Source organism: Phacochoerus africanus, chromosome 16 (genome assembly GCF_016906955.1).
Source record: "Phacochoerus africanus isolate WHEZ1 chromosome 16, ROS_Pafr_v1, whole genome shotgun sequence".
NCBI classification, from domain to species: Eukaryota; Metazoa; Chordata; class Mammalia; order Artiodactyla; family Suidae; genus Phacochoerus; species Phacochoerus africanus.
Window position 1 is genome coordinate 36,919,473 of NC_062559.1, and position 19,119 is coordinate 36,938,591.

Consider the following 19,119-nt stretch of genomic DNA (forward strand, 5'->3'; position numbering starts at 1 on the left):
CCCTGGGTGCAGTGAGAAGGAAATGATTAAAGAAAAACCATACCTGGGACTAGCATCTAGTTAGGAACATGAGAAAAAAAAGGGGGTGGAAAAGAAGTCAAATTCAGATGCTTCAATCCACGGGTGGTGATAAACTGCTAAAGTCCCCTGGGGTTGGGCGGGGAGGGGAGGGAGGACCGTGGTGGCTGATGCTCAGGACCTGAAAAGGCTGGAGTGTTAGTTACGGGGAATGGGCATTTAGGAGGTTTTGCCACCCCTTCTTTCCTATCCTTTTCCCCCACCCTCACCTCTTTTTTCCCTGGCTTATAGGGGGTTGGGATTTATTTTCGGGTATTTCCGTCCTCCTCCTCAAATGGTAGACCCGTAGTCCTCCGTGTAGAGGCATCGCTCTGTAACCTAGCAACCAGCATGTCATATGCTGTCCTTCGTTATTTCCTTCAGCCCCCAAATTCGAAGATCACAAAAATGAACATACAAAGGACAGAAAGGATCAGGTTTGCACGCAAAATCAGTCTTTGTGATAATCGAGTAATGAGTCTGAAGAACTGTGTTATTTCCTAGTCATAAGTCCAAAGGAAGGACCTCGTCACATCGGGAGAGGGAGATGGACAAAGACAGAATGAGGAGGAGGAGAGACAGAGCCAAGAAAAGACCCTGGAGCTGCCTGGACCTGGCGGGGCGGGGGGGTCGTAATTCCCCCCCACCCCACCCCTGACCTCCTGCTTTCCTTGCTCAATAACAGGAAGAGGGGTAGAATTTGGAATTTTTGACCAGGGAATAATTCTTAATTTGTCCGGCCAGATAGAAAGTTGGCATACTGAGAAAAACCAATTTCAGAGGGAGAAACTATGACAACAGTGACATTTTTCTGCAGGATCTTATTATCCCATCCGCACAGAGGCCGAGTCACGGAGCTGGCTCTGTGGGGGAACACAAAGACGTCCTATGGAGACGCCTGTGAATGTCAGGGGCTAGTACAGTCTGCCACTGCTGGGTGTGAGTAAATGCGACAGCGGGGCTTTCGCGGGCTGTCACTGGGCCCCTTGTCATTTTCCCGAACATTGTGTGCTGTTTGGACATTTCCCTGCAGAACTGTTCTTTCTGCTGCTTTCTCCTCTTCCTTTTTGGAGAGCTGGCATGAGTCTTGTTTGCTTCACTTTATTACCTTGAAATTCAGAATACTTACGCCCCGTGTGCTCTGTGGTCTTACGCATCAGACTGCGGAGATGCCAAACTTTATTGTGCCTCCGAATTACTTGGGAGCCTAGTGATGTGCAGCATCCCAGACCCCTGAGTGAGTGGCTCCAGGGGGGCGGGAGTCCTGGAAATCTGCATTTTGATGCCCATGGTGATTCTGAAGCCACGTAAAGGTATGGGGATTAAAGACTGACTTCCCAGAAAGGGGCACGGAGCAATTTCCTAGCACGGGCTGATGGATACAGTCTTCGTTTTGGCAGAATCCACCTCTCTATTTGGAGGGAGGGAGTTTGCCCATTTTTTTTTTCTTTCCTTCCCCACATGCTTTTATATGTCAGTTTAGATGTCAGCTAGTAGTGTTTCTTAGCAGGCTGGGTAAAGGTGACCCTGGGCGCAGTTGAATGCTGCTGGGTTGGTCCTGTTGAAAGCTGCTTCCCAAAGGTCACCAGCACAACCTGACAACCTGTTGATGAGACAAAGCTGACCAGTCTATTGCTCACTGCAGGAAGGGAGAACAGTGCCTGCCAGTGCCGTGGCAGGTAGTGTATGTTCACGGGTAGAGGGGAGATAGCCAGTAGGCAGGATAAGTAAGTAAAATCATACACACACACACACACACACACACACACACACCGCCCTTATTGAACACTTGGAGGATTGCATCAAAGAAGACCCCTCTGAAACAGACCTAGAGGCCCGAGTATGACAAAAGGGTGAGTACAGGGCTCCCAGCCTTTGATGTGGAGCATGCTGTGTGCCAGGCCTCCTCCTCAGCCACTCTGATCTGCTGATAGAAGAGGCATACAGTTGCTAATGTTTTTTATTCTGCTGTATGTGTGCTGCTGCCTTTAGGGTCTTAGACTTAGGATAACATAGATCATACTATTATTTTTACGGATCGGATTACATATAGAGACGAGCTAAATACAACTAAGCATATGCATCAACGTGCCTTTTGGATATTATCTGTGCAGTTATGAATAAAGAGCTAACTTTTTTGGATGAGTGTTTGCCATGTGCCATTCACTGTTCTAAGCTCTTTAAATGGATTATTTCATTTAATCCTCCGAGCAGCCTTAGGAGACAGGCACCAGCCCTATTTTACACAGGAACAAGCTGGTGCAAAAAGGACTGCTGTCACTTGTACCAGATTCCCTAGGTAAGAAGTGAAATGTGGGTCCAGATGAGACTGTCCTACCTGGAAACCCACCTCTTAAGGGATGCTCTACACTGTCTGGATGGAAGTTGTGAAATTAGAGCCAGGCCAAGCCTTTCCCTTTGTTTACATCCCAAGTTAGGCATCCTCAGAGAGCGAAGGATTCCATCAGCCCCTAATACAAGAGGTGGGGTCGCTGTGATTTTCCTGATAGAATAATCTCTGAAGCAGATGTCTGTCTTTGATTTTGATCTACCTTTCTGTCAGGACCTTAAAGATTTTAATGCACATATCAGTGGTTCTTCTACTTATCTTTTTTAGTCCCGAATATAAAACACTGATTAAAAAAATTTTTTTAGGGACGAGCAAGAGACAGAAGGCAAATGAGCTGCCAACTGAGAAGGCACAGACAAAAGGGATGCATGCTGCTCTTGGTGTAACAGTCCTGATTGCTCTCATTTTTGAACCGATTCTGGGCCAGACACAGCTCATCTGTCACCTCTCTTGCTTACTACATCCTCTAGGCAATGACTTGTGCTTCCCATTTTAGGGAAGAGTAAACTTAGATCAGAGTGGTTAAGTAGCTTGCACTGAGCACACACGGCTGGTGCGAGGCGGGGAAAAGTTAAACTCAGCCCTGCCTGTCACTGGTTTTAATGTTGCTTTTGGTTTAAACAAACAATCCTTGAGACCCTTCCTGCAAAGAACTCATACTTGGATCCCAGAAAGTCAGGAGTCAGCATTGCAGGAGACAAGAAGGGGGCCTGGAGGTCAAGGGCTTGAGGCTGCCCCAGCCCTGCTCCCACCCTGTGGACGCCCCGGGGAGTGCCTGGGAATATGCAGAGCTTTTGTTAATACTACTCTTAAGTCTTTGCTCTCATGTCTGTTGCCCAGGTGATGAGCTCACCTCTCTAAAGACAAATGCAAGGTCTAGGTCTTCTTATCTTTTCCAGAGAGCACACAGCTTCTGGTGTTAGCTCCTCTGCTCCTCAGCAGGACAGGTTTGAATCCCCCCTTCCCCCTCCATGATGTTGGGCAAATAACTTATCTTCTTGGCAGCTTTGGTTTCTTATCTTTTCTTTTTTTTAAGATTTTTGTTTTTTCTATTATAATTGATTTACAATGTTCTGTCGATGTCTGCTGTACAGTGAAGTGACCCACACACACACACACACACACACACATATGTTCTTTTTTTCGCATTATCTTCCATCATGTTCCATCCCAAGTGACTAGATGTAGTTCCCTGTGCTACACAGCAGGATCTCATTGCTTATCCACTCCAAATGCAATAGTTTGCATCTATTAACCCCAAACTCCCAGTCCATCCCACTCCCTCCCCCACCCTCTTGGCAGCCACAAGTCTGTTCTCCAAGTCCATGAGTTTGATTCTTTGCTGTAGATAGGTTCATTCGTGCCATATATTAAATTCCAGATATAAGTGATATCATATGGTATTTGTCTTTTATTTTATTTTATTTTTAATTGTTACTTCCTCAATGCAATTTTTTTTCTACTGTACAGCATGGTGACCCAGTTACACATACATGTACGCATTCTATTTTTGAACATTATCATGCTCCATCATAAGTGACTAGACATAGTTCCCAGTGCTACACAGCAGGATCTCATTGCTAATCCATTCCAAAGGCAATAGTTTGCATCTATTAACCCCAAGCTCCCAATCCACCCCACTCCCTCCCCCTTGGCAACCACAAGTCTATTCTCCAAGTCCATGATTTTCTTTTCTGTGGAAAGGTTCATTTGTGCTGTATATTAGACTCCAGATATAAGTGATATCATATGATATTTGTCTTTCTCTTTCCGGCTTACTTTACTCAGTATGAGAGTCTCTAGTTCCATCCATGTTACTGCAAATGGTATTATTTTTTATGGCTGAGTAGTATTCCATTGTGAATCTATACTGCATCTTCTTAATCCATTCATCTGTCGATGGATATTTTGGTTGTTTCCATGTCTTGGCTATTGTGAATAGTTCTGCAATGGTTTCTTGAAAATGAAACATAAAATTATTATGGTGGTTAAATAAACATTCCACCAAAACTCAGAAACTCACCCCAGTGCCTTTCAATAAATGCTAGTTAATTGCTTTTATTAGGAACACTTCATCCCCACTCCTATTTTCCATGAGACGATTGCTAAACCCTTCTGGCCTCTTCATACCCTCATTTACTACTTGGTTTGCAATTTGGCAAGAATAAACCAGGCCCCCCTTTCCTCTTGGGAGGGAACCTACCTTTGGTCTTACCTCCACAGGTGCTAAATCTAAGGGTTCAGTTAGCTGTCTGCTGGTTCTTACTCTGAGCCTTGTTCTCCATAATCACAGTAAAGGAGATGTTTCAGTCTTTCATCTTCTGACTCTCTCATTTTTCCCTTCATTTAGAAGCTGATCAGGAAAGAGGTAGGCTATGTATTCAGCTGCCTTAATCTTCTATAACTAGTATTTGTGGTCTTCCTCTCTAGTTCTCATAGAATCATAGAATTTGAGAATTGAAAGGAAATTTTTTAAAAGACTGAAATTCATTTCACCACCTCATACCTGAGCCTGCCTGCCAGGCGGTCATTCAGCCCTTGCCTGCACACATCCAATAATGAGGACCTTGTTGTCTCAAGAGGTGGCCCTGGGTGTCTGGCTGGGGATGCTCTAGATTGGGCTGAAGTTGCCCAAAGAAGGTTTGGATCCAGCAGTGTGGGGCTTTCAGGCCTACCTGGACTCGGTGTAAAGCATTCAGATTCGGTTGCTTGGGAAGAAAGTATTGGCCCGAAGCCTGTTTGCTTTCAGATAACTCCTTTAGAAAATTCATTTTCTAATAAATAATCAGAACTGGCTGAGAGAGAGAGAAAGTGAGTGTTCTGTGTGTTTTGGGCCTTTCATCTAGGAAATGTCCTACCACCTCTGTGTGTCTGCTACAGCCTGAGCAATACTAGCTGGTGGCTTGTCCGAAACAGTGCAGGAGAATGACCCACAGGCCCTGTATTAACCTCCTGGCCTGGGTGCTTCAGGATGGGGGTTGCAGTGGTGTGACTCCCAGAAGGTCAATTCCAAAACTGAGTATGGTGCGTACTCTGGTGGCAGAAAATAAAACTGCCCGTGAAATGCTCCCTTCAGTGCCAAAGATGCTAAGGGAAAGCTTCAAAACATTCACCTCAAATATACTTGGCAAGGAAAGATGGACCAATTTGGGATCCGCTCATTTATGCTGTTTGTTCTTAACTTCAAGGCAGCATGCAGTGGGAACCAGCGAGTGTGAAGAAATCGAGTTTCTTTATAACCTCTTAAAAAAAAATAACGGCTTCATTGAGATATAATTCACAATCCAAAAAATAAAAAATCACCTGTCAAAGTGTTCAATTCATTGGATTTAACTGTATTCACAGACTTCTGAAATCTTGGCCACAATCAAATTTAGAACATTTTCATCACCCCCAAAAGAAACCCTGCACCCATTAGCACTCATTTGCAAATCCTCCTCCCCCAGCCCAAGGAAACCACTAATTTCTTTCTCTTTGGATTTGCCTCTTCTGATAAATGGAATCATAAAATATGTGTCTAGAGTCTTTTACTTAGCATAATGTTTTTAAGAGTCATCCATGTGTTAGCGTGCATTAATACTTCATTTCTTTTTATGGCCTAATAATATTCCACTGAATGGATTTACCACATTTGTTTATCCAGTCATCCTCTGATGGACATTCGGGTTGCTTACACTTTTTGGTTATTATGAATAAAGTTCCTATGAACATTCATGTGCAAATTTTTCTGTGGATGTGTAGTTTGGGTTCTCTTAAGTATGTATGTAGGAGTGCTATTGCTGGGTCATGTTCCTGGGCTAGGGATTGAACCTGTGCACAGCAGTGGCTAACACTGGATCTGTACCCCGCTGAGCTTAATCCTTAATGACTTAACAAAAAAATTTTTTTTTGGTTATTCTTGGGCCCCATACTCCTATCCTCTGGGTGTATGTTCACTGCCTCTGTGCTGAATGCTGTCCATGACTTCACATAAAGTTAATACCTTTGGGACTTGGTTTAAAGTTCTTTGTAGAAGTGAGCATAAATTGAATTATACATTACTTATTATATAGAGTTTGTTAGATTATATTTGCCTTTGTTCTCTTTTTTTATCAAGCCTCCACTTGAAGGTTTACAAAGTTTTTTTTTCTTTTTCAGAATCGCAATGAAATAAAAAATGGCACTATCCTTCGATTAACCACATCTCCAGTAAGTTGATCTTTGTAGTTTTCCAGTAGTCTTTGATCTCCAGTTCGTTATGTGTGATTATGGGATATTAATTTTAAGGGGTGACTTTGGTGTGAAACAAAAGACTTTGGCGTGTCCTCATATTCTGGATGGGCAGAAATGCCCCTCCTTCTATTTAGCTTTACGGAAAAGGAAATTTTTGTTCCAGGTTATGTGCAAGTAAGTCGGCTCTAAAGTCTGAGTTTTGTGGTCATTTCAACAATTCTCATATTGCAGACGGGATCACTCAGCTGCGCTGATGGGTTTTACCTGCTTGCCCACAAATGGACTGAAGGCCATCAAAACAAATTCAGACGACAAACAAAGCAAACAAAACCCAAGACTGTTACTTCCCTTTTAAAGTCAGAGAGTGTGTCTGTGTGGGTGTGGGTGTGGGTGTGTGTCTGTGTGTGTTGAAAGAGCAAGAACTTTAAAGCATTTTCTGGTTTGGGTCAGTCATTATGACAATTCACAAAAGTATAGTTTAAGAAGGGTTTGCCACTTATACTGTTTCCCTGACAGCTGATTCTAGAAAAAAAACACTTTAAAGCCTTCTGCATAAAAGCTGCTAAATAACATGCTACAGTGTATTTAGATTACTGTAGCTGAGACCGTGTTGCTTATCTTGATCTTGCTTGCTTGCTTATACATACTTTGGGTTGTAACATTAGCATACTTAAACTATGTTATTTCACAGTGCATTTTATCACTTTCCTAAAAAAATCGTCGGCACAAAATACACCAAGTGTTACTATTTCCACTCTGCATATGTGATGAAAACTGTGTCTAGCTCTCATTTTCAGTTTCCACTGAAGCCATGTGGTAGGCTAAAAATAAATTTAAAAATTGGGGAAAGCATCTGGCTAAAGTTAAATTGTGGGTACTGTAACTACCACAAATTCTTTTTGTTGAAAATTATATTAGAGAGGTTTGAAAACTCCTAGGAGTTCCCATCGTGGCCCAGTGGAAATGAATCTGACTAGTATCCATGAGGACGCAGGTTCGATTCCTGGCCTCACTCAGGGGGCTAAAGATCTGGTGTTGCCGTGAGCTGTGGGGTAGGTCAAAGCCACCGCTCGTATCTGGTGTTGCTGTGGCTGTGATGTAGGCCGGTGGCTACAGCTCCAATTCAACCCCTAGCCTGGGAACCTCCATACACACCAGTGCAGCCCTAAAAAGACAGAACAAAACAAAAACATCAAACAAAAAACTCCTAAACCTTTTACCCAGTAACATCTCGAGCCTAAACACAGTGACAAGCCCACTGGAGTTGGCTGAACTGTCTTTTGCTGCCTTCTTTCCACTTAATGGAAATTATCATTAGTGCTCATTTTTCAGCGGCCATGTGATGCACTGAGACGTTTCTGTCTGCCTTACTGTGATCTTCTTCCCTTCGTCAGCATGATTCATGTTAATGTCACCTTTCGAGATCTTGGTTTCATTTGGGTTTTGTAGTTATTATTTGTCCTGCTGAAATTATCCATCTGCTTGTGGGCCAGAAAGAGTTGATCTGGCCTTTCCTTTCATCCTGGAATTAGAAAGGTACTGCTTTTTTTTTTTTTTTTTTTTTTTTAATCTCGGCCTTCTCTAAGCCAAAGAGGAAGTTGGTCCTCTTTTTTTATTTGCCATGGGCTCCTGAATAAAATTTCTGCAGTGCTAATTTACTCCTTGAAAGAAGGTTAGGTGTTTGGTAGGGTGAGGTTTGTCAGTATCTGCAGAGTGAACCTACTCACACTGTGGCATGTTCCTGTTGTGGTTCAGCAGGTTAAAGACCCAACATAGCCTCAGTGAGGATGCGGGTTTGATCCCTGGCCTTGCTCAGTGGGTTGAGGATCTGATATTGCCATAAACTGTGGTGTAGTTTGCAGATGTGGCTTGGATCTGGAATTACTGTGGCTGTGGTGTAGACTGGCAGCTGCAGCTCCGATTCGATCCCTCGCCTGGGAACTTCTACATGCCATAGGTGCAGCCATCAGAGAATTAAAAAAAAACTTGTCTTTATTAAATTTGCTAGGAAATGTTAGGGTACCACAAAGAAAACAACAAATGGGGTTGTGCTAGCACTTCCAGTCCTTTCAGCTGAACTCTCTGTAGCCAGACAAGGACTCACACACACTCATGTGCATACACACTGGCTTGCACACTCTTGTTTTAGGTGATGTGCAACTCTGCTGAGTATCACCTCCACTCTATTGGTGGTGGTATTTTTATTGATTTATTTTCAGTCTTCCTCTATTATAGAATGATCGTTTCTGGTTCCTAGCAAGATAAGGCATTAATGAAAGAAGATCTTAAAAAACAACCTCTATTGTTATTCTTTTAAAAGCCCAGCATTTGTCTAAGCGTCGTCCTTTGCATTGTACATCTTTAAAGAGTCTCTCTAGTGGCCTTTTAAGTGTCATATCCGTATCCATCACCCCATTATCAGAAAAATATAGCAATGAACACACCCAGGGAACGCATGCAAATGTATGTGAGTTTCCGAGCATTTCAAGGTTTGGAAATGTTGAGATTGTGCAGCTAAATAGTGTTTCCTTGTACCTGCCATGATAATTAGTAGAAATCTAACCTGAGATCACACATTGCACAAAGCATCTTTTACATAATTTTTGGCTGTTGTTCCTTCCAAAACAAGGAAGTTCGTGTTACCAGGCCATTGTTTTCACTTTTTACAGTAAATATATGTGCAGTCTTGGAGTGCAGAAAGCCACCCTAAGTAGGATACAAACCCCAGAAGCCATAAAGGAAAATACTGATAAATTTGACTACCCCAAAATAAAAACAACCTCACAAAATCTTTATGTTTGGAAAGAATTCTAGAAACAAAGTCAAAAACAACAAATTGAGAAAAAACAATTGGCAACAGTCATGATAAATAGAGGGCTAATTCTGCAGTTTACAGGATCTCTTATGAATAAACAAACTGCTCCCAAAACAGATGGCCAAAAGCTATGAAGAAAAATGATCTCGCGTTTCCTTCCTCTCTATTTCTCTCTCTGTCTAGAAATCTATATTTACTTACCTATTTTATCTTGGCTCGTGTGTGTGTGTGTGTGTGTGTGTGTGTGTGTACACACATACATATACCTAAGAGAGAGGGAGAAGGAGACTATATATCTAATGATAAATTTATACAGATCTATATATGACTATATAGGTATGGCTATTTAACTATAGCTATATAGATCTTTATAGATAGATATATATGAAAGAAGAAACACAATCTTTTCCTCAAAAGAGATGAAAATCTACACTCCTAGATAATCAAAATGTGAGGCAAATATGCTGTGGTATTGAGTACAAATGGATGCATCTTCTTTGGATGGCAATTTAGTTATATCCACCCAAGCTTAAAATACATATGTCATTGTCCTGACAGTTTTACTCCTGGGAATTTACACAATAGATGCACTCACAAAAGCACTGCAGGACACACACACACAAACACACCATACACATCCTTGCAGGGGTGTATTCATCATTGCTTTCAGTAATGAAAAACTGGAACCTGTTAACTGCCTGTCAGTTGGGACTAGTTAAATGCACTAGGTTCTATCCATGTAATACAATACTGTGTAGCTGCTAAAAAGAATACAGCATCTGCTGCCTCAGAGGCATCTCAAAAACATAATATTAATTGCAAAATCAGATTGCAGAACCCTGTGTATAGAGGGACCCCTATTATACACATGGAAAGGAGGTGGATGTATGGTGATAAAAGGATAAAAATGATTCTCAAGGGATAACCCAGGAAACTGTTAATATTGGGATACTTTTTTCATTTTATAACTTCCGGTAGTACTTACAGATTGCTTTTTATTCTCTGTGTGGCCATTACTTTTTTTTTTTTTTTTTTTTGCTATTTCTTGGGCCGCTCCCATGGCATATGGAGGTTCCCAGGCTAGGGGTCTAATCGGAGCTGTAGCCACCAGCCTACGCCACAGCCACAGCAGCGCGGGATCCAAGCCGCGTCTGCAACCTACACCACAGCTCGTGGCAACACCGGATCGTTAACCCACTGAGCAAGGGCAGGGACCGAACCCGCAACCTCATGGTTCCTAGTCAGATTTGTTAGCCACTGCGCCAAGACGGGAACTCCCGCTGCTTTTAATTTTTTTGTTGTTGTTTTTTTGTTTGTTTGTTTTTGTCTTTTTTGTTGTTGTTGCTATTTCTTGGGCCGCTCCCGCAGCATATGGAGGTTCCCAGGTTAGGGGTCGAATTGGAGCTGCAGCCACCAGCCTACGCCAGAGCCACAGGCAACGCGGGATCCAAGCCGCGTCTGCAACCTACACCACAGCTCACGGCAACGCCGGATCGTTAACCCACTGAGCAAGGGCAGGGACCGAACCCGCAACCTCGTGGTTCCTAGTCGGATTCGTTAACCACTGCACCACGACGGGAACTCCCCGCTGCTTTTAATTAAACAAATACACACACAAGTAAATATGGCAATGCCACTACAATACACAAGAGGCGAAGCATAATGTTCCGTGCTGAAGACGTTCCAGTTTTCCAAACTATTAGATTTTTAAGAACCCTTTTACGTTTGACCTGAACTCTTCTTTTCCATTATTTCTCCTTTTGGTCTGTTTGGACATAATAAATAAAACTGCTTATCAAGTATCCATTATTGCTTTGTCAGCTCTAAGCCTAATGCTGCCTTTCTGCCCTCTCTCGTTGAGGGAACTGATATTAGAAACATCCAGGTCAGAGACCTGTCACAGTGGTTTGAGGGGCCTGTTACTCTGGCAAAAAGAAAAACTGTCTTATCTCGGTCACTCTGTGGATTCAGGTTATCAGAGATTCTTAACAGTAAGACCATTAATAATTTTTGGAACCACTTTTCTTTTTTTTTCTTTTTTCTTTCTTTCTTTTTTTTTTTTTCAGTGCTGAGCTGAGAAAGTTCAAAAAGAATTGTCAAATGTCTTAAATTCTATTTCTTGCCATTGCCCTCTGAGCCGAACAGAGAGAGATGAAGCCAGTGGAGGCTTGTAGGCAGAGGAGTGACGAGATCCCCTTGGCTGCTTCCCAAGCACAGATGGCCAGTGTGGCAGGCGGACAGGTTAGGAGTTCAGGGCAGCAGCCTGGGCAGGACACAAGATGGTGTGGGCTGCCTAACCTCGTAGGGATGTGGAGGGTGTGAAGGAGAGTTGGAGGGCAAGCCCTGGCACTTCCTGACACTTTGGATGCATTGCTCCTTGACGGAGGCAGCGAGGATGCCCCGGGTGTTTGGGTGCAGTCCACAGTGGTGCTGTTCACTGGAGGAGAAGGTTGAGGAAAGGGACAACACAGGGTTGGAAATGCACATTGTGTGTCCATGAGCAGGCAGGTAGGGGTGTGTGTCCAGCAGCCTGGAGGTGTGCCAGCCATCACAGGTGCACGGTGAGGAAGGCCGTGGGCTGGACGAGGTCACCTGCCTTCGGGAAGGCAGAGCCCTGGGCACATGCTCAGGTTTGGAGGAGGAGCCAGGCAAGAAGCCAAGAGAAGAAAGTGCTTCAAGGAGAAAGGCGCACTTAGGTGTGCCGAAGGCTGCTGAGAAGGTGAGGGAGGATGATCAGATGAGGGAGGTGGGCGAGCCGCACAGAGATGTGGGGAGCGTCATGGATGCTCTCAGGGTAGGTAGGAGTGAGGACGAAGGTGAGGAGAAGAGAGAATGTGCAGTGCAGTGAGGAGACCCCTCTTCATTCCAGAGCTTTTGCTGAGAATGGGAGCAGTGACACGAGGACCCGGCCGAAGGGGAACTGGCTCAGTGTACAGCAGTCTGTACATTCCCGTTTTTTAAGACGGGATCTGTTAGAGAAGTTTGCAGCTGGAAATGATCCACTGCAGAGAGAGATGTACAGAAGAAGGGGGCACAATTTAGAAGGAGAGCCTTGAGAAGGTGAGAGGATAAGGGCTCGAGAGCTGGGGGCGGAGGGGGGGCAGCATGGACCTTGAATAGGAAACCGGACGCTAGGTGCATAGATTCAGGATGAGGCCATTTGTGAGGATAGAGGCTCCGGGCAGAGCCCTTGGAAGTAGGAAGATGCCCGAACGCTTGGCCGATTGCTTTGATTTCCTCAGTAAAACCTAGGTCAGGCTCATGAGTGTGAGGGAAGCAGGGGCTGGGGGAGTTTAAGCAGAGAAAGAAAGCTGTGGAGGAGTCATTTTAGAAGAACACAGCAAACATTCTAGGAAAGGGTCGTTGGATTGCTGGGCCATGTTGAGTACACATTTGAAAATATCTGTGAAACATGTCAACCTAAGGACTTTTTAGACCCCTTCTTAATTGGTATCACGGATCGAGAGCCTTTCTGGAAGTTGCTTGGGGATCATTGTAAATATTGTACCCACCGCAGAGCCCTCTGAGACTGTGACCTCTGAGCCTGGGCCCAGAGCTTTCTCAGCCCAGGATGTTTGGCAGCCACATCAGGCTGTTTTAGTGGCTCAGAGGCAACCCTCGTTTTCTATCCTTAGGACAATGCCAGAAAGGAAAACTCACTATCTGATACAGCCACGCCCGCAACTACTAGACTCTTGTCATTTGGGCTACCTGCTTGAGAAATCAGAACTAAGACTATTTTATTTTTTCAGATAGTGTCGATTTTCCCCAAAATAGAAAAATATTGCAGAATTATGGAAAGTTGGAAAACCTTGCTACAGGAAAATGATGCAGAATATTATAATTCATAAATAACTACGGGTCATATCTTGCATTGTTTCCTTGGATTGTGTTTATGCATATTATGTGTGCCTGCATAATCACTTACATCTTCATGCATTTAGTGGAATTTTTTTGAATTTTGTTTTTGTTTTGTTTTTTGTCTTTTGTCCTTTTAGGGCCGCACCCGTGGCATATGGAGGTTCCCAGGCTAGGGGTCTAATCAGAGCTGGTGCTTCTGGCCTACGCCGGAGCCACAGCAACACGGGATCCGAGCCGCGTCTGCAACCTATACCACGGCTCACGGCAACGCCGGATCCTTAACCCACTGAGCGAGGCCAGGGGTTGAACCCGCAACCTCATGGTTCCTAGTCGGATTCCTTTCCACTGTGCCACAACGGGAACTCCTTAAATGTTTTTTGAATGCTTTTTTGAATGTTAGGCATGGTCCTAGGTATAGGGAATAAAGCGGTGAGCAAATCTGACATATTTCTTCTTCTCACATTCTTCTGGATACAAGCCCTTGCCCATGAACACATAGCCCTGCCCCACAAACAATAAAATATATTTGCATCTAGCCTTTCTCCTAATATTCCATCACGAGGATGTGCCCGTGGTATCCTGTATTCTCTGAAAGTTTCACTTTCAATTCCATGTTACTATTTCATCCTATGACTATATCATGGGTTATTTAACCCTTGTCCTATTGCTTAGACCATTTTGATTGCTTCTAGCATTCAAATATAAATGCTATTTTTTTTTGGTCTTTTTAGGGCCGCACCCCCAGCGTATGGAGGTCCCCAGGCTAGGGGGCGAATCAAAGCTGTAGCCACCGGCTTACTCCATAGCTATAGCAACTCAGGATCCAAGCCGTGTCTGTGACCTACACCACAGCTCACGGCAGTGCTGGATCCTTAACCCACCGATCGAGGCCAGGGATTGAACCTGTGTCCTCATGAATACCAGTCAGATTCATTTCTGCTGAGCCATGACGGGAACTCCTATAAATGCTATTTTAAGAGCTCCCAAACTCCCACACATCTGTCTCGTTATTTAAATGCATCCTTTCAATCAGGCAAGCTTATCACCATCCAGGATTTCTCTAGCTTGGCTCCTCATGAGCTCCTTAGACTGCCTTGCCCAGTCTGCTTGTCCATCCTCACTTCCTCCCACTTTCCCACTTCTCTTTTGCCCTCCAACCCTAGACACACTGGTCCCCCCTCAGCCCCTCCAGAGATGCCAGGGTTCTTCCTTCTGTTCTTCCTTGGAACTCACCATTCCTGCTCCCAGAATATCCCCCTCGCCCCTCCGCAATGTGGTTGACTCCTTTTTAATCAGATCTCTGCATCAATGTCACTTCCTTAGGCCACTTGCCCTTGAAAACCAACTCTTCTTAAAAAGTAACCAGTCACTGGGAGTTCCCCTTGTGGCTTAGCATTTAACGAACCTGACTAAGATCCATGAGGATATGGGTTCGATGCCTGGCCTCATTCAGTGGGTTGAGGATCCAGCGTTGCCATGAGCTCAGATCTGGCGTTGCTGTGGCTGTGGTGTAGGCTGGCAGCTGTAGCTCTGATTTGACCCCTAGCCTGGGAATTTCCATATGCCGTGGGTACGGCCCTAAATAAAAAAAATTAAAAAAAAAAGGAACCAGTCCCTTTTTCTCACGTTCCTCCATTTTTAGATTTTGCTATGAACTCATCAGTATTTAATTTCTCATTATCGGTTTGTTTTCCTGTCTGTCCCCCACCTTGAGGCTGTAAGCCCCAGGAGGGCAAGAACCCTGAACTCTTGTCTCTTGCCAAATCCCAAATGTACAGAAGCGTGCCTAGCGGGGAGTAAAAGTCCAGGAGTGTTTGCTGCATTAGTGAGTGAGGATTCTGTCTTTGATTTTGAAGGGGCTGTACCTTGGCAATAGATAACTGTAAACACTAGTCTGAAGGAAGGCCGAGTAGAATTATGTGCAGAGTCGTCTTTGGCAATAACGGATGCCACAAAGTAAGATTTCCTTACAAAACCCAAGTATTTTAATAATAAAACTTTTATTCTCCCATTGTTTTTTACAATAAAAGTTTCATATCCGTGTTATTTAGAAATCAGAAAACCTAAAAAGAACACTTATCTTTACCTGTTCCAATTCCCGCTGGGAAAATAATGCATTGAAATGGTCCCAGCAGTTTGATGTACTCCTTTGGTTGGGGCGCACTTCGGGGACTGACATCTCTGGAGCAAGCTTTTTCCTGGCGGCCTTCCTGATGAGGGTTCCTGCCCCCCCGAGAAACCATCTGTGACCTGAGAAAGCTACATGAGATGTCCTCACCGCCCCTGAGGGCACCGATGAGGAAGGCGAGGCCCAGAGAGATTAAGAGAAGTTCCTTGAGGCACCAGAGCTAACGAGTGAGGAGTGTCGGGGCAGGAAGTAGCCCCTGCTTCTCACTCCTCCTTCGGGGAGCTTCCCACCACAGCCCACCAAGCTGGCCCAGTCCCCCGTCCTCATCAATGGTCTGCCCCCGCCCCCCCCCCCAGTGGTTTACTTATGTCTCGGAACTGAGAGGAAAACTTGCCCAACTCTGAACATCCTGGGAACTCTAGATTTTTATAAAGAGTTGAGTCCTTGGATGATGGCAACCATGCAAGGAGGAAGGTCTCCCCTGAAAGGTAAGACCCTCCATGAAAACGGGCCGTATCGTGTTCAGGCACTAGGTCAAGTGCAGGAGCAGGTTGACGGTTCCCTAGAAACTTCTCAGGCTAATGCATCCATGAACTGGATGTTCCAGTCTGACACAATTTGGAGAAGTCTTTCTTACTGTTGCTGCGAGTGACTCTTTGAGACCCCCAGCAAGTCAGAGTCTTGCTTCGTTATGCTGGTGGGTGATCGTCTTAGTAAAACATGTTCCATTTCCACAGCAGCAACCGATTAGCCGTCCTGGGATTTGGGACAGTTTCAGTCTGGATTCCCCTGCTTGGGACATTTGGCCTTTCCAGGTTTCTGTTATCGCTCTTCACTTCTCTTATTTTCAATTAATTTATTCATTAACTTCAAAGTAGGTAACATTTTAAACACGCCCCATAGCAGAAAGAATAATAAATTTCATCTACCTAGATTCCACAATTTCAGACTCGTTCTTTCTATTTTCTTAACCAGGGTTTCTCCCTAGAAGTGTATACTTTTAAATGGGCAAGTGGATTGTCTTTTTGGTACAGGGGGTGCGGTGGGGTGTCTTGTTGTGCCCCAGCGGAAGAAGGTGAGGTAGGGATTGGAAGACAGAGGCAGAGCCTGTGTGCCCTGTGGGGCGGGGCCATGCATTCCTCATCACTTGGAGAGGCAGTGTCCTTAGAATTTTATTTATTAATTTTTTGTCTCTTTTTTTAGGGCCACACCTGCTGCATATGGAAGTTCCCAGGCTAGGGGTGCAATCAGAGCTGTAGTCGCCGGCTTACGCCAGAGCCACGGCAACTCAGAATCTGAGCGGCGTCTGCGAGCTACACCACAGCTCACGGCAATGCTGGATCCTTAACCCACTGAACGAGGACAGGGATCAAACCTGCATCCTCATGGATACTTGTCAGATTTGTTTCCGCTGAGCCACGACGGGAACTCCTGTGTAGAGTTTTAGAACCGTGGTTCTCAGCATGTGATGTCAGGACCAGCAGCATCAGCAGCGCCTGGAAGCTTGCTAAACATACACTTAAGGGGATCCCATCCCAGGCCTGCAGAGACAAAAACTCTGAGTGGAGCCCAGGGATCCTTGTTTTAAGAAGCAGTCCAGAGGGTTCTCAGGCATGCCATAGTGTGTGAGTCCCATGCTTTAAAGCCTCTTTCCAGAGGCCAGCTGCCCAGGTCCTATCTCAGCTCCCATACTGCTGTGTGACCCCGGGCAAGTTACTTAACTACTCTGAACTTCAGCTTCCTTTGTAAAATAAAGATAATGAAAGCACCTTCCTGATAGGACTATTATGCGGGTTGAATGAATTCCTTCATGATATTTCAGAATAGTGGCTCATAAAAAAAAATGCTGAGTAACTACCAGCTGTTTTTATTTTTGTATTAACAGTACCAACCACTACTAGCACTAATAATGACAATGCAGTCATTTCTGAGTCCTCATTATTATCATAATCTCTATAGTAAATGTGGACTTCCTGCTGGGAGAAAAAATGTATTTTCAAATTCAAAATTATTCATTTGGGTTAAATATTGTATGTTAATGTTAATGCTGTAACTCCGTTTGAAAATACTGGAGAATGGGACATCTTTCAACAATTTTAAAAAGATGAAGTGATTCTCATTCAGCTTTCCTTTCTCCCTTTCTAAAAAAAAAATGAGATTTAGGATTTGAACCATTTGTCACCTCTCTGGGGATCATTGAATGAGTAGGGAAAGCGGTTCTTATTCTCATGCACCTTCCTTCACCCCTTCTTCTAATTTCTGATGCAAAGTGTCAGGTTTTGGTTATAATTACATGGGGGACCATAGCATATGTCTCTGACAAAGGGATCGGAGCCTGGGTTTCATCTGTCTTAGTCGCTGAAGAATTGCATTGGTTTCCCTGTGGAATCCCCTTCTCTCCCCGGGCTGCTTCCAGGTGATGGTGAAGGGGAGCTGGACAGGGAGGTAGGGGGGCCGCTGGGGTGGAGCCCTGGGCTCTCAGTTCCTGTGTGGAATCCCTTCCTCTGCTCTACAAACTTAACCCTGTTATTGTCCACATGGGGCTCCTCCAACAGTTCTAATCAGTTTCTCTTTGGGAGAAGACCCCTCACTGTTGGCACCAGATACCCCATCTTCCCCTTTCTCTGAAATATGACAGCTTTCAAAGGAGAAAGCCAGTACCTGAGAAGGAGAATCTGAAGATGGCAGAGTGCTTCAACCCTCGCAATTTCAAGTTAATAACTACAAAAGATATTCAGTTATTTCTATTAAGCAAAAACATAGGCAGAAAAAATTAATATTTTCCTTCTTTCTTTCTTTCTCTTTCTTTCTTCTTTCTTTTTTTCTTTCCTTCTTTCTTTCTTTCCTTCTTTCCTTGTCTGTCTTTCTTTCTTTCTTCTTTCTTTTTTTCTTTCCTTCTTTCCTTCCTTCTTTCTTTCTTTCTTTCCTTCTTTCCTTATTTCCTTCTGTCTGTCTTTCTTTCCTTCCTTCCTTCCTTCTTTCCTTCCTTCCTTCCTTTCTTCCTTTCTCTCTCTCTTTCTTTCTCTCTCTATCCCAACTGAAGGGTATATATGAAAACCTTTACTGGGTAGATGAGAAATACAGAAGACACATTATTATCTGGAAGTTTAGCTCCTCCAATATATTTCTGTCCCTCTCTGTGCTACATGTAGACGCCAAGTGCAAATGCCTTGAAAAAAGGAGAACTCTAATTCTAGGCAAAGCTGCCACTTTGTTTGCCTAATTATTTTGTTTTAAATTCATGCAATAAATAACTAATGTATGTGAAACACATGTTATTGAAAGGTGGAATTTGCAAGCCCCACTGTGCTGTGCTGAAAGATATTCAGTAACCCTGAAAAATTATTTGGGTGTGTAATGAAGCTTTTGAACATTGTGTGTAGGCAGTTATTACTCAGAGTATTGACTGAACAGGGTGAACATGCTGTATAAATTTGTGTAATTGCTTAATTAAGCAAATAGCTTTTTGTCACTTATAGATAATCATTTTACTACAAAGTAAACATTCTCCCCATTTTCCCTGCGCACTGCCATCATTGCCGGAGCATCCCTGCTCCTGAGCTGTCGCTCTTCCATGGGATGGAAATATGGGTTCTGTTCAAAGAAGGCGACAGATGCCTGTTGTGAAATTGACAGGCATCGCGTGAAGGTGGGATCACGACGGCTGAAACCCTGCCCTTAGCCTGTAATAATTCA

General features: G+C 44.1%; 1 protein-coding gene across 5 annotated transcripts in view; it reads left to right on the plus strand.

Annotated features, from left to right (window-relative positions):
- ELMO1 (engulfment and cell motility 1) overlaps nucleotides 1-19,119 on the plus strand; it is a 561,177-nt gene that overhangs the window by 172,127 nt on the left and 369,931 nt on the right. For all 5 annotated transcript variants that reach the window (XM_047763106.1, XM_047763109.1, XM_047763107.1 and 2 more), the window contains one exon: nucleotides 6,545-6,595. In XM_047763106.1, coding sequence (XP_047619062.1) covers nucleotides 6,545-6,595 — 51 coding nt within the window. The remainder of the gene's footprint in view (nucleotides 1-6,544; nucleotides 6,596-19,119) is intronic.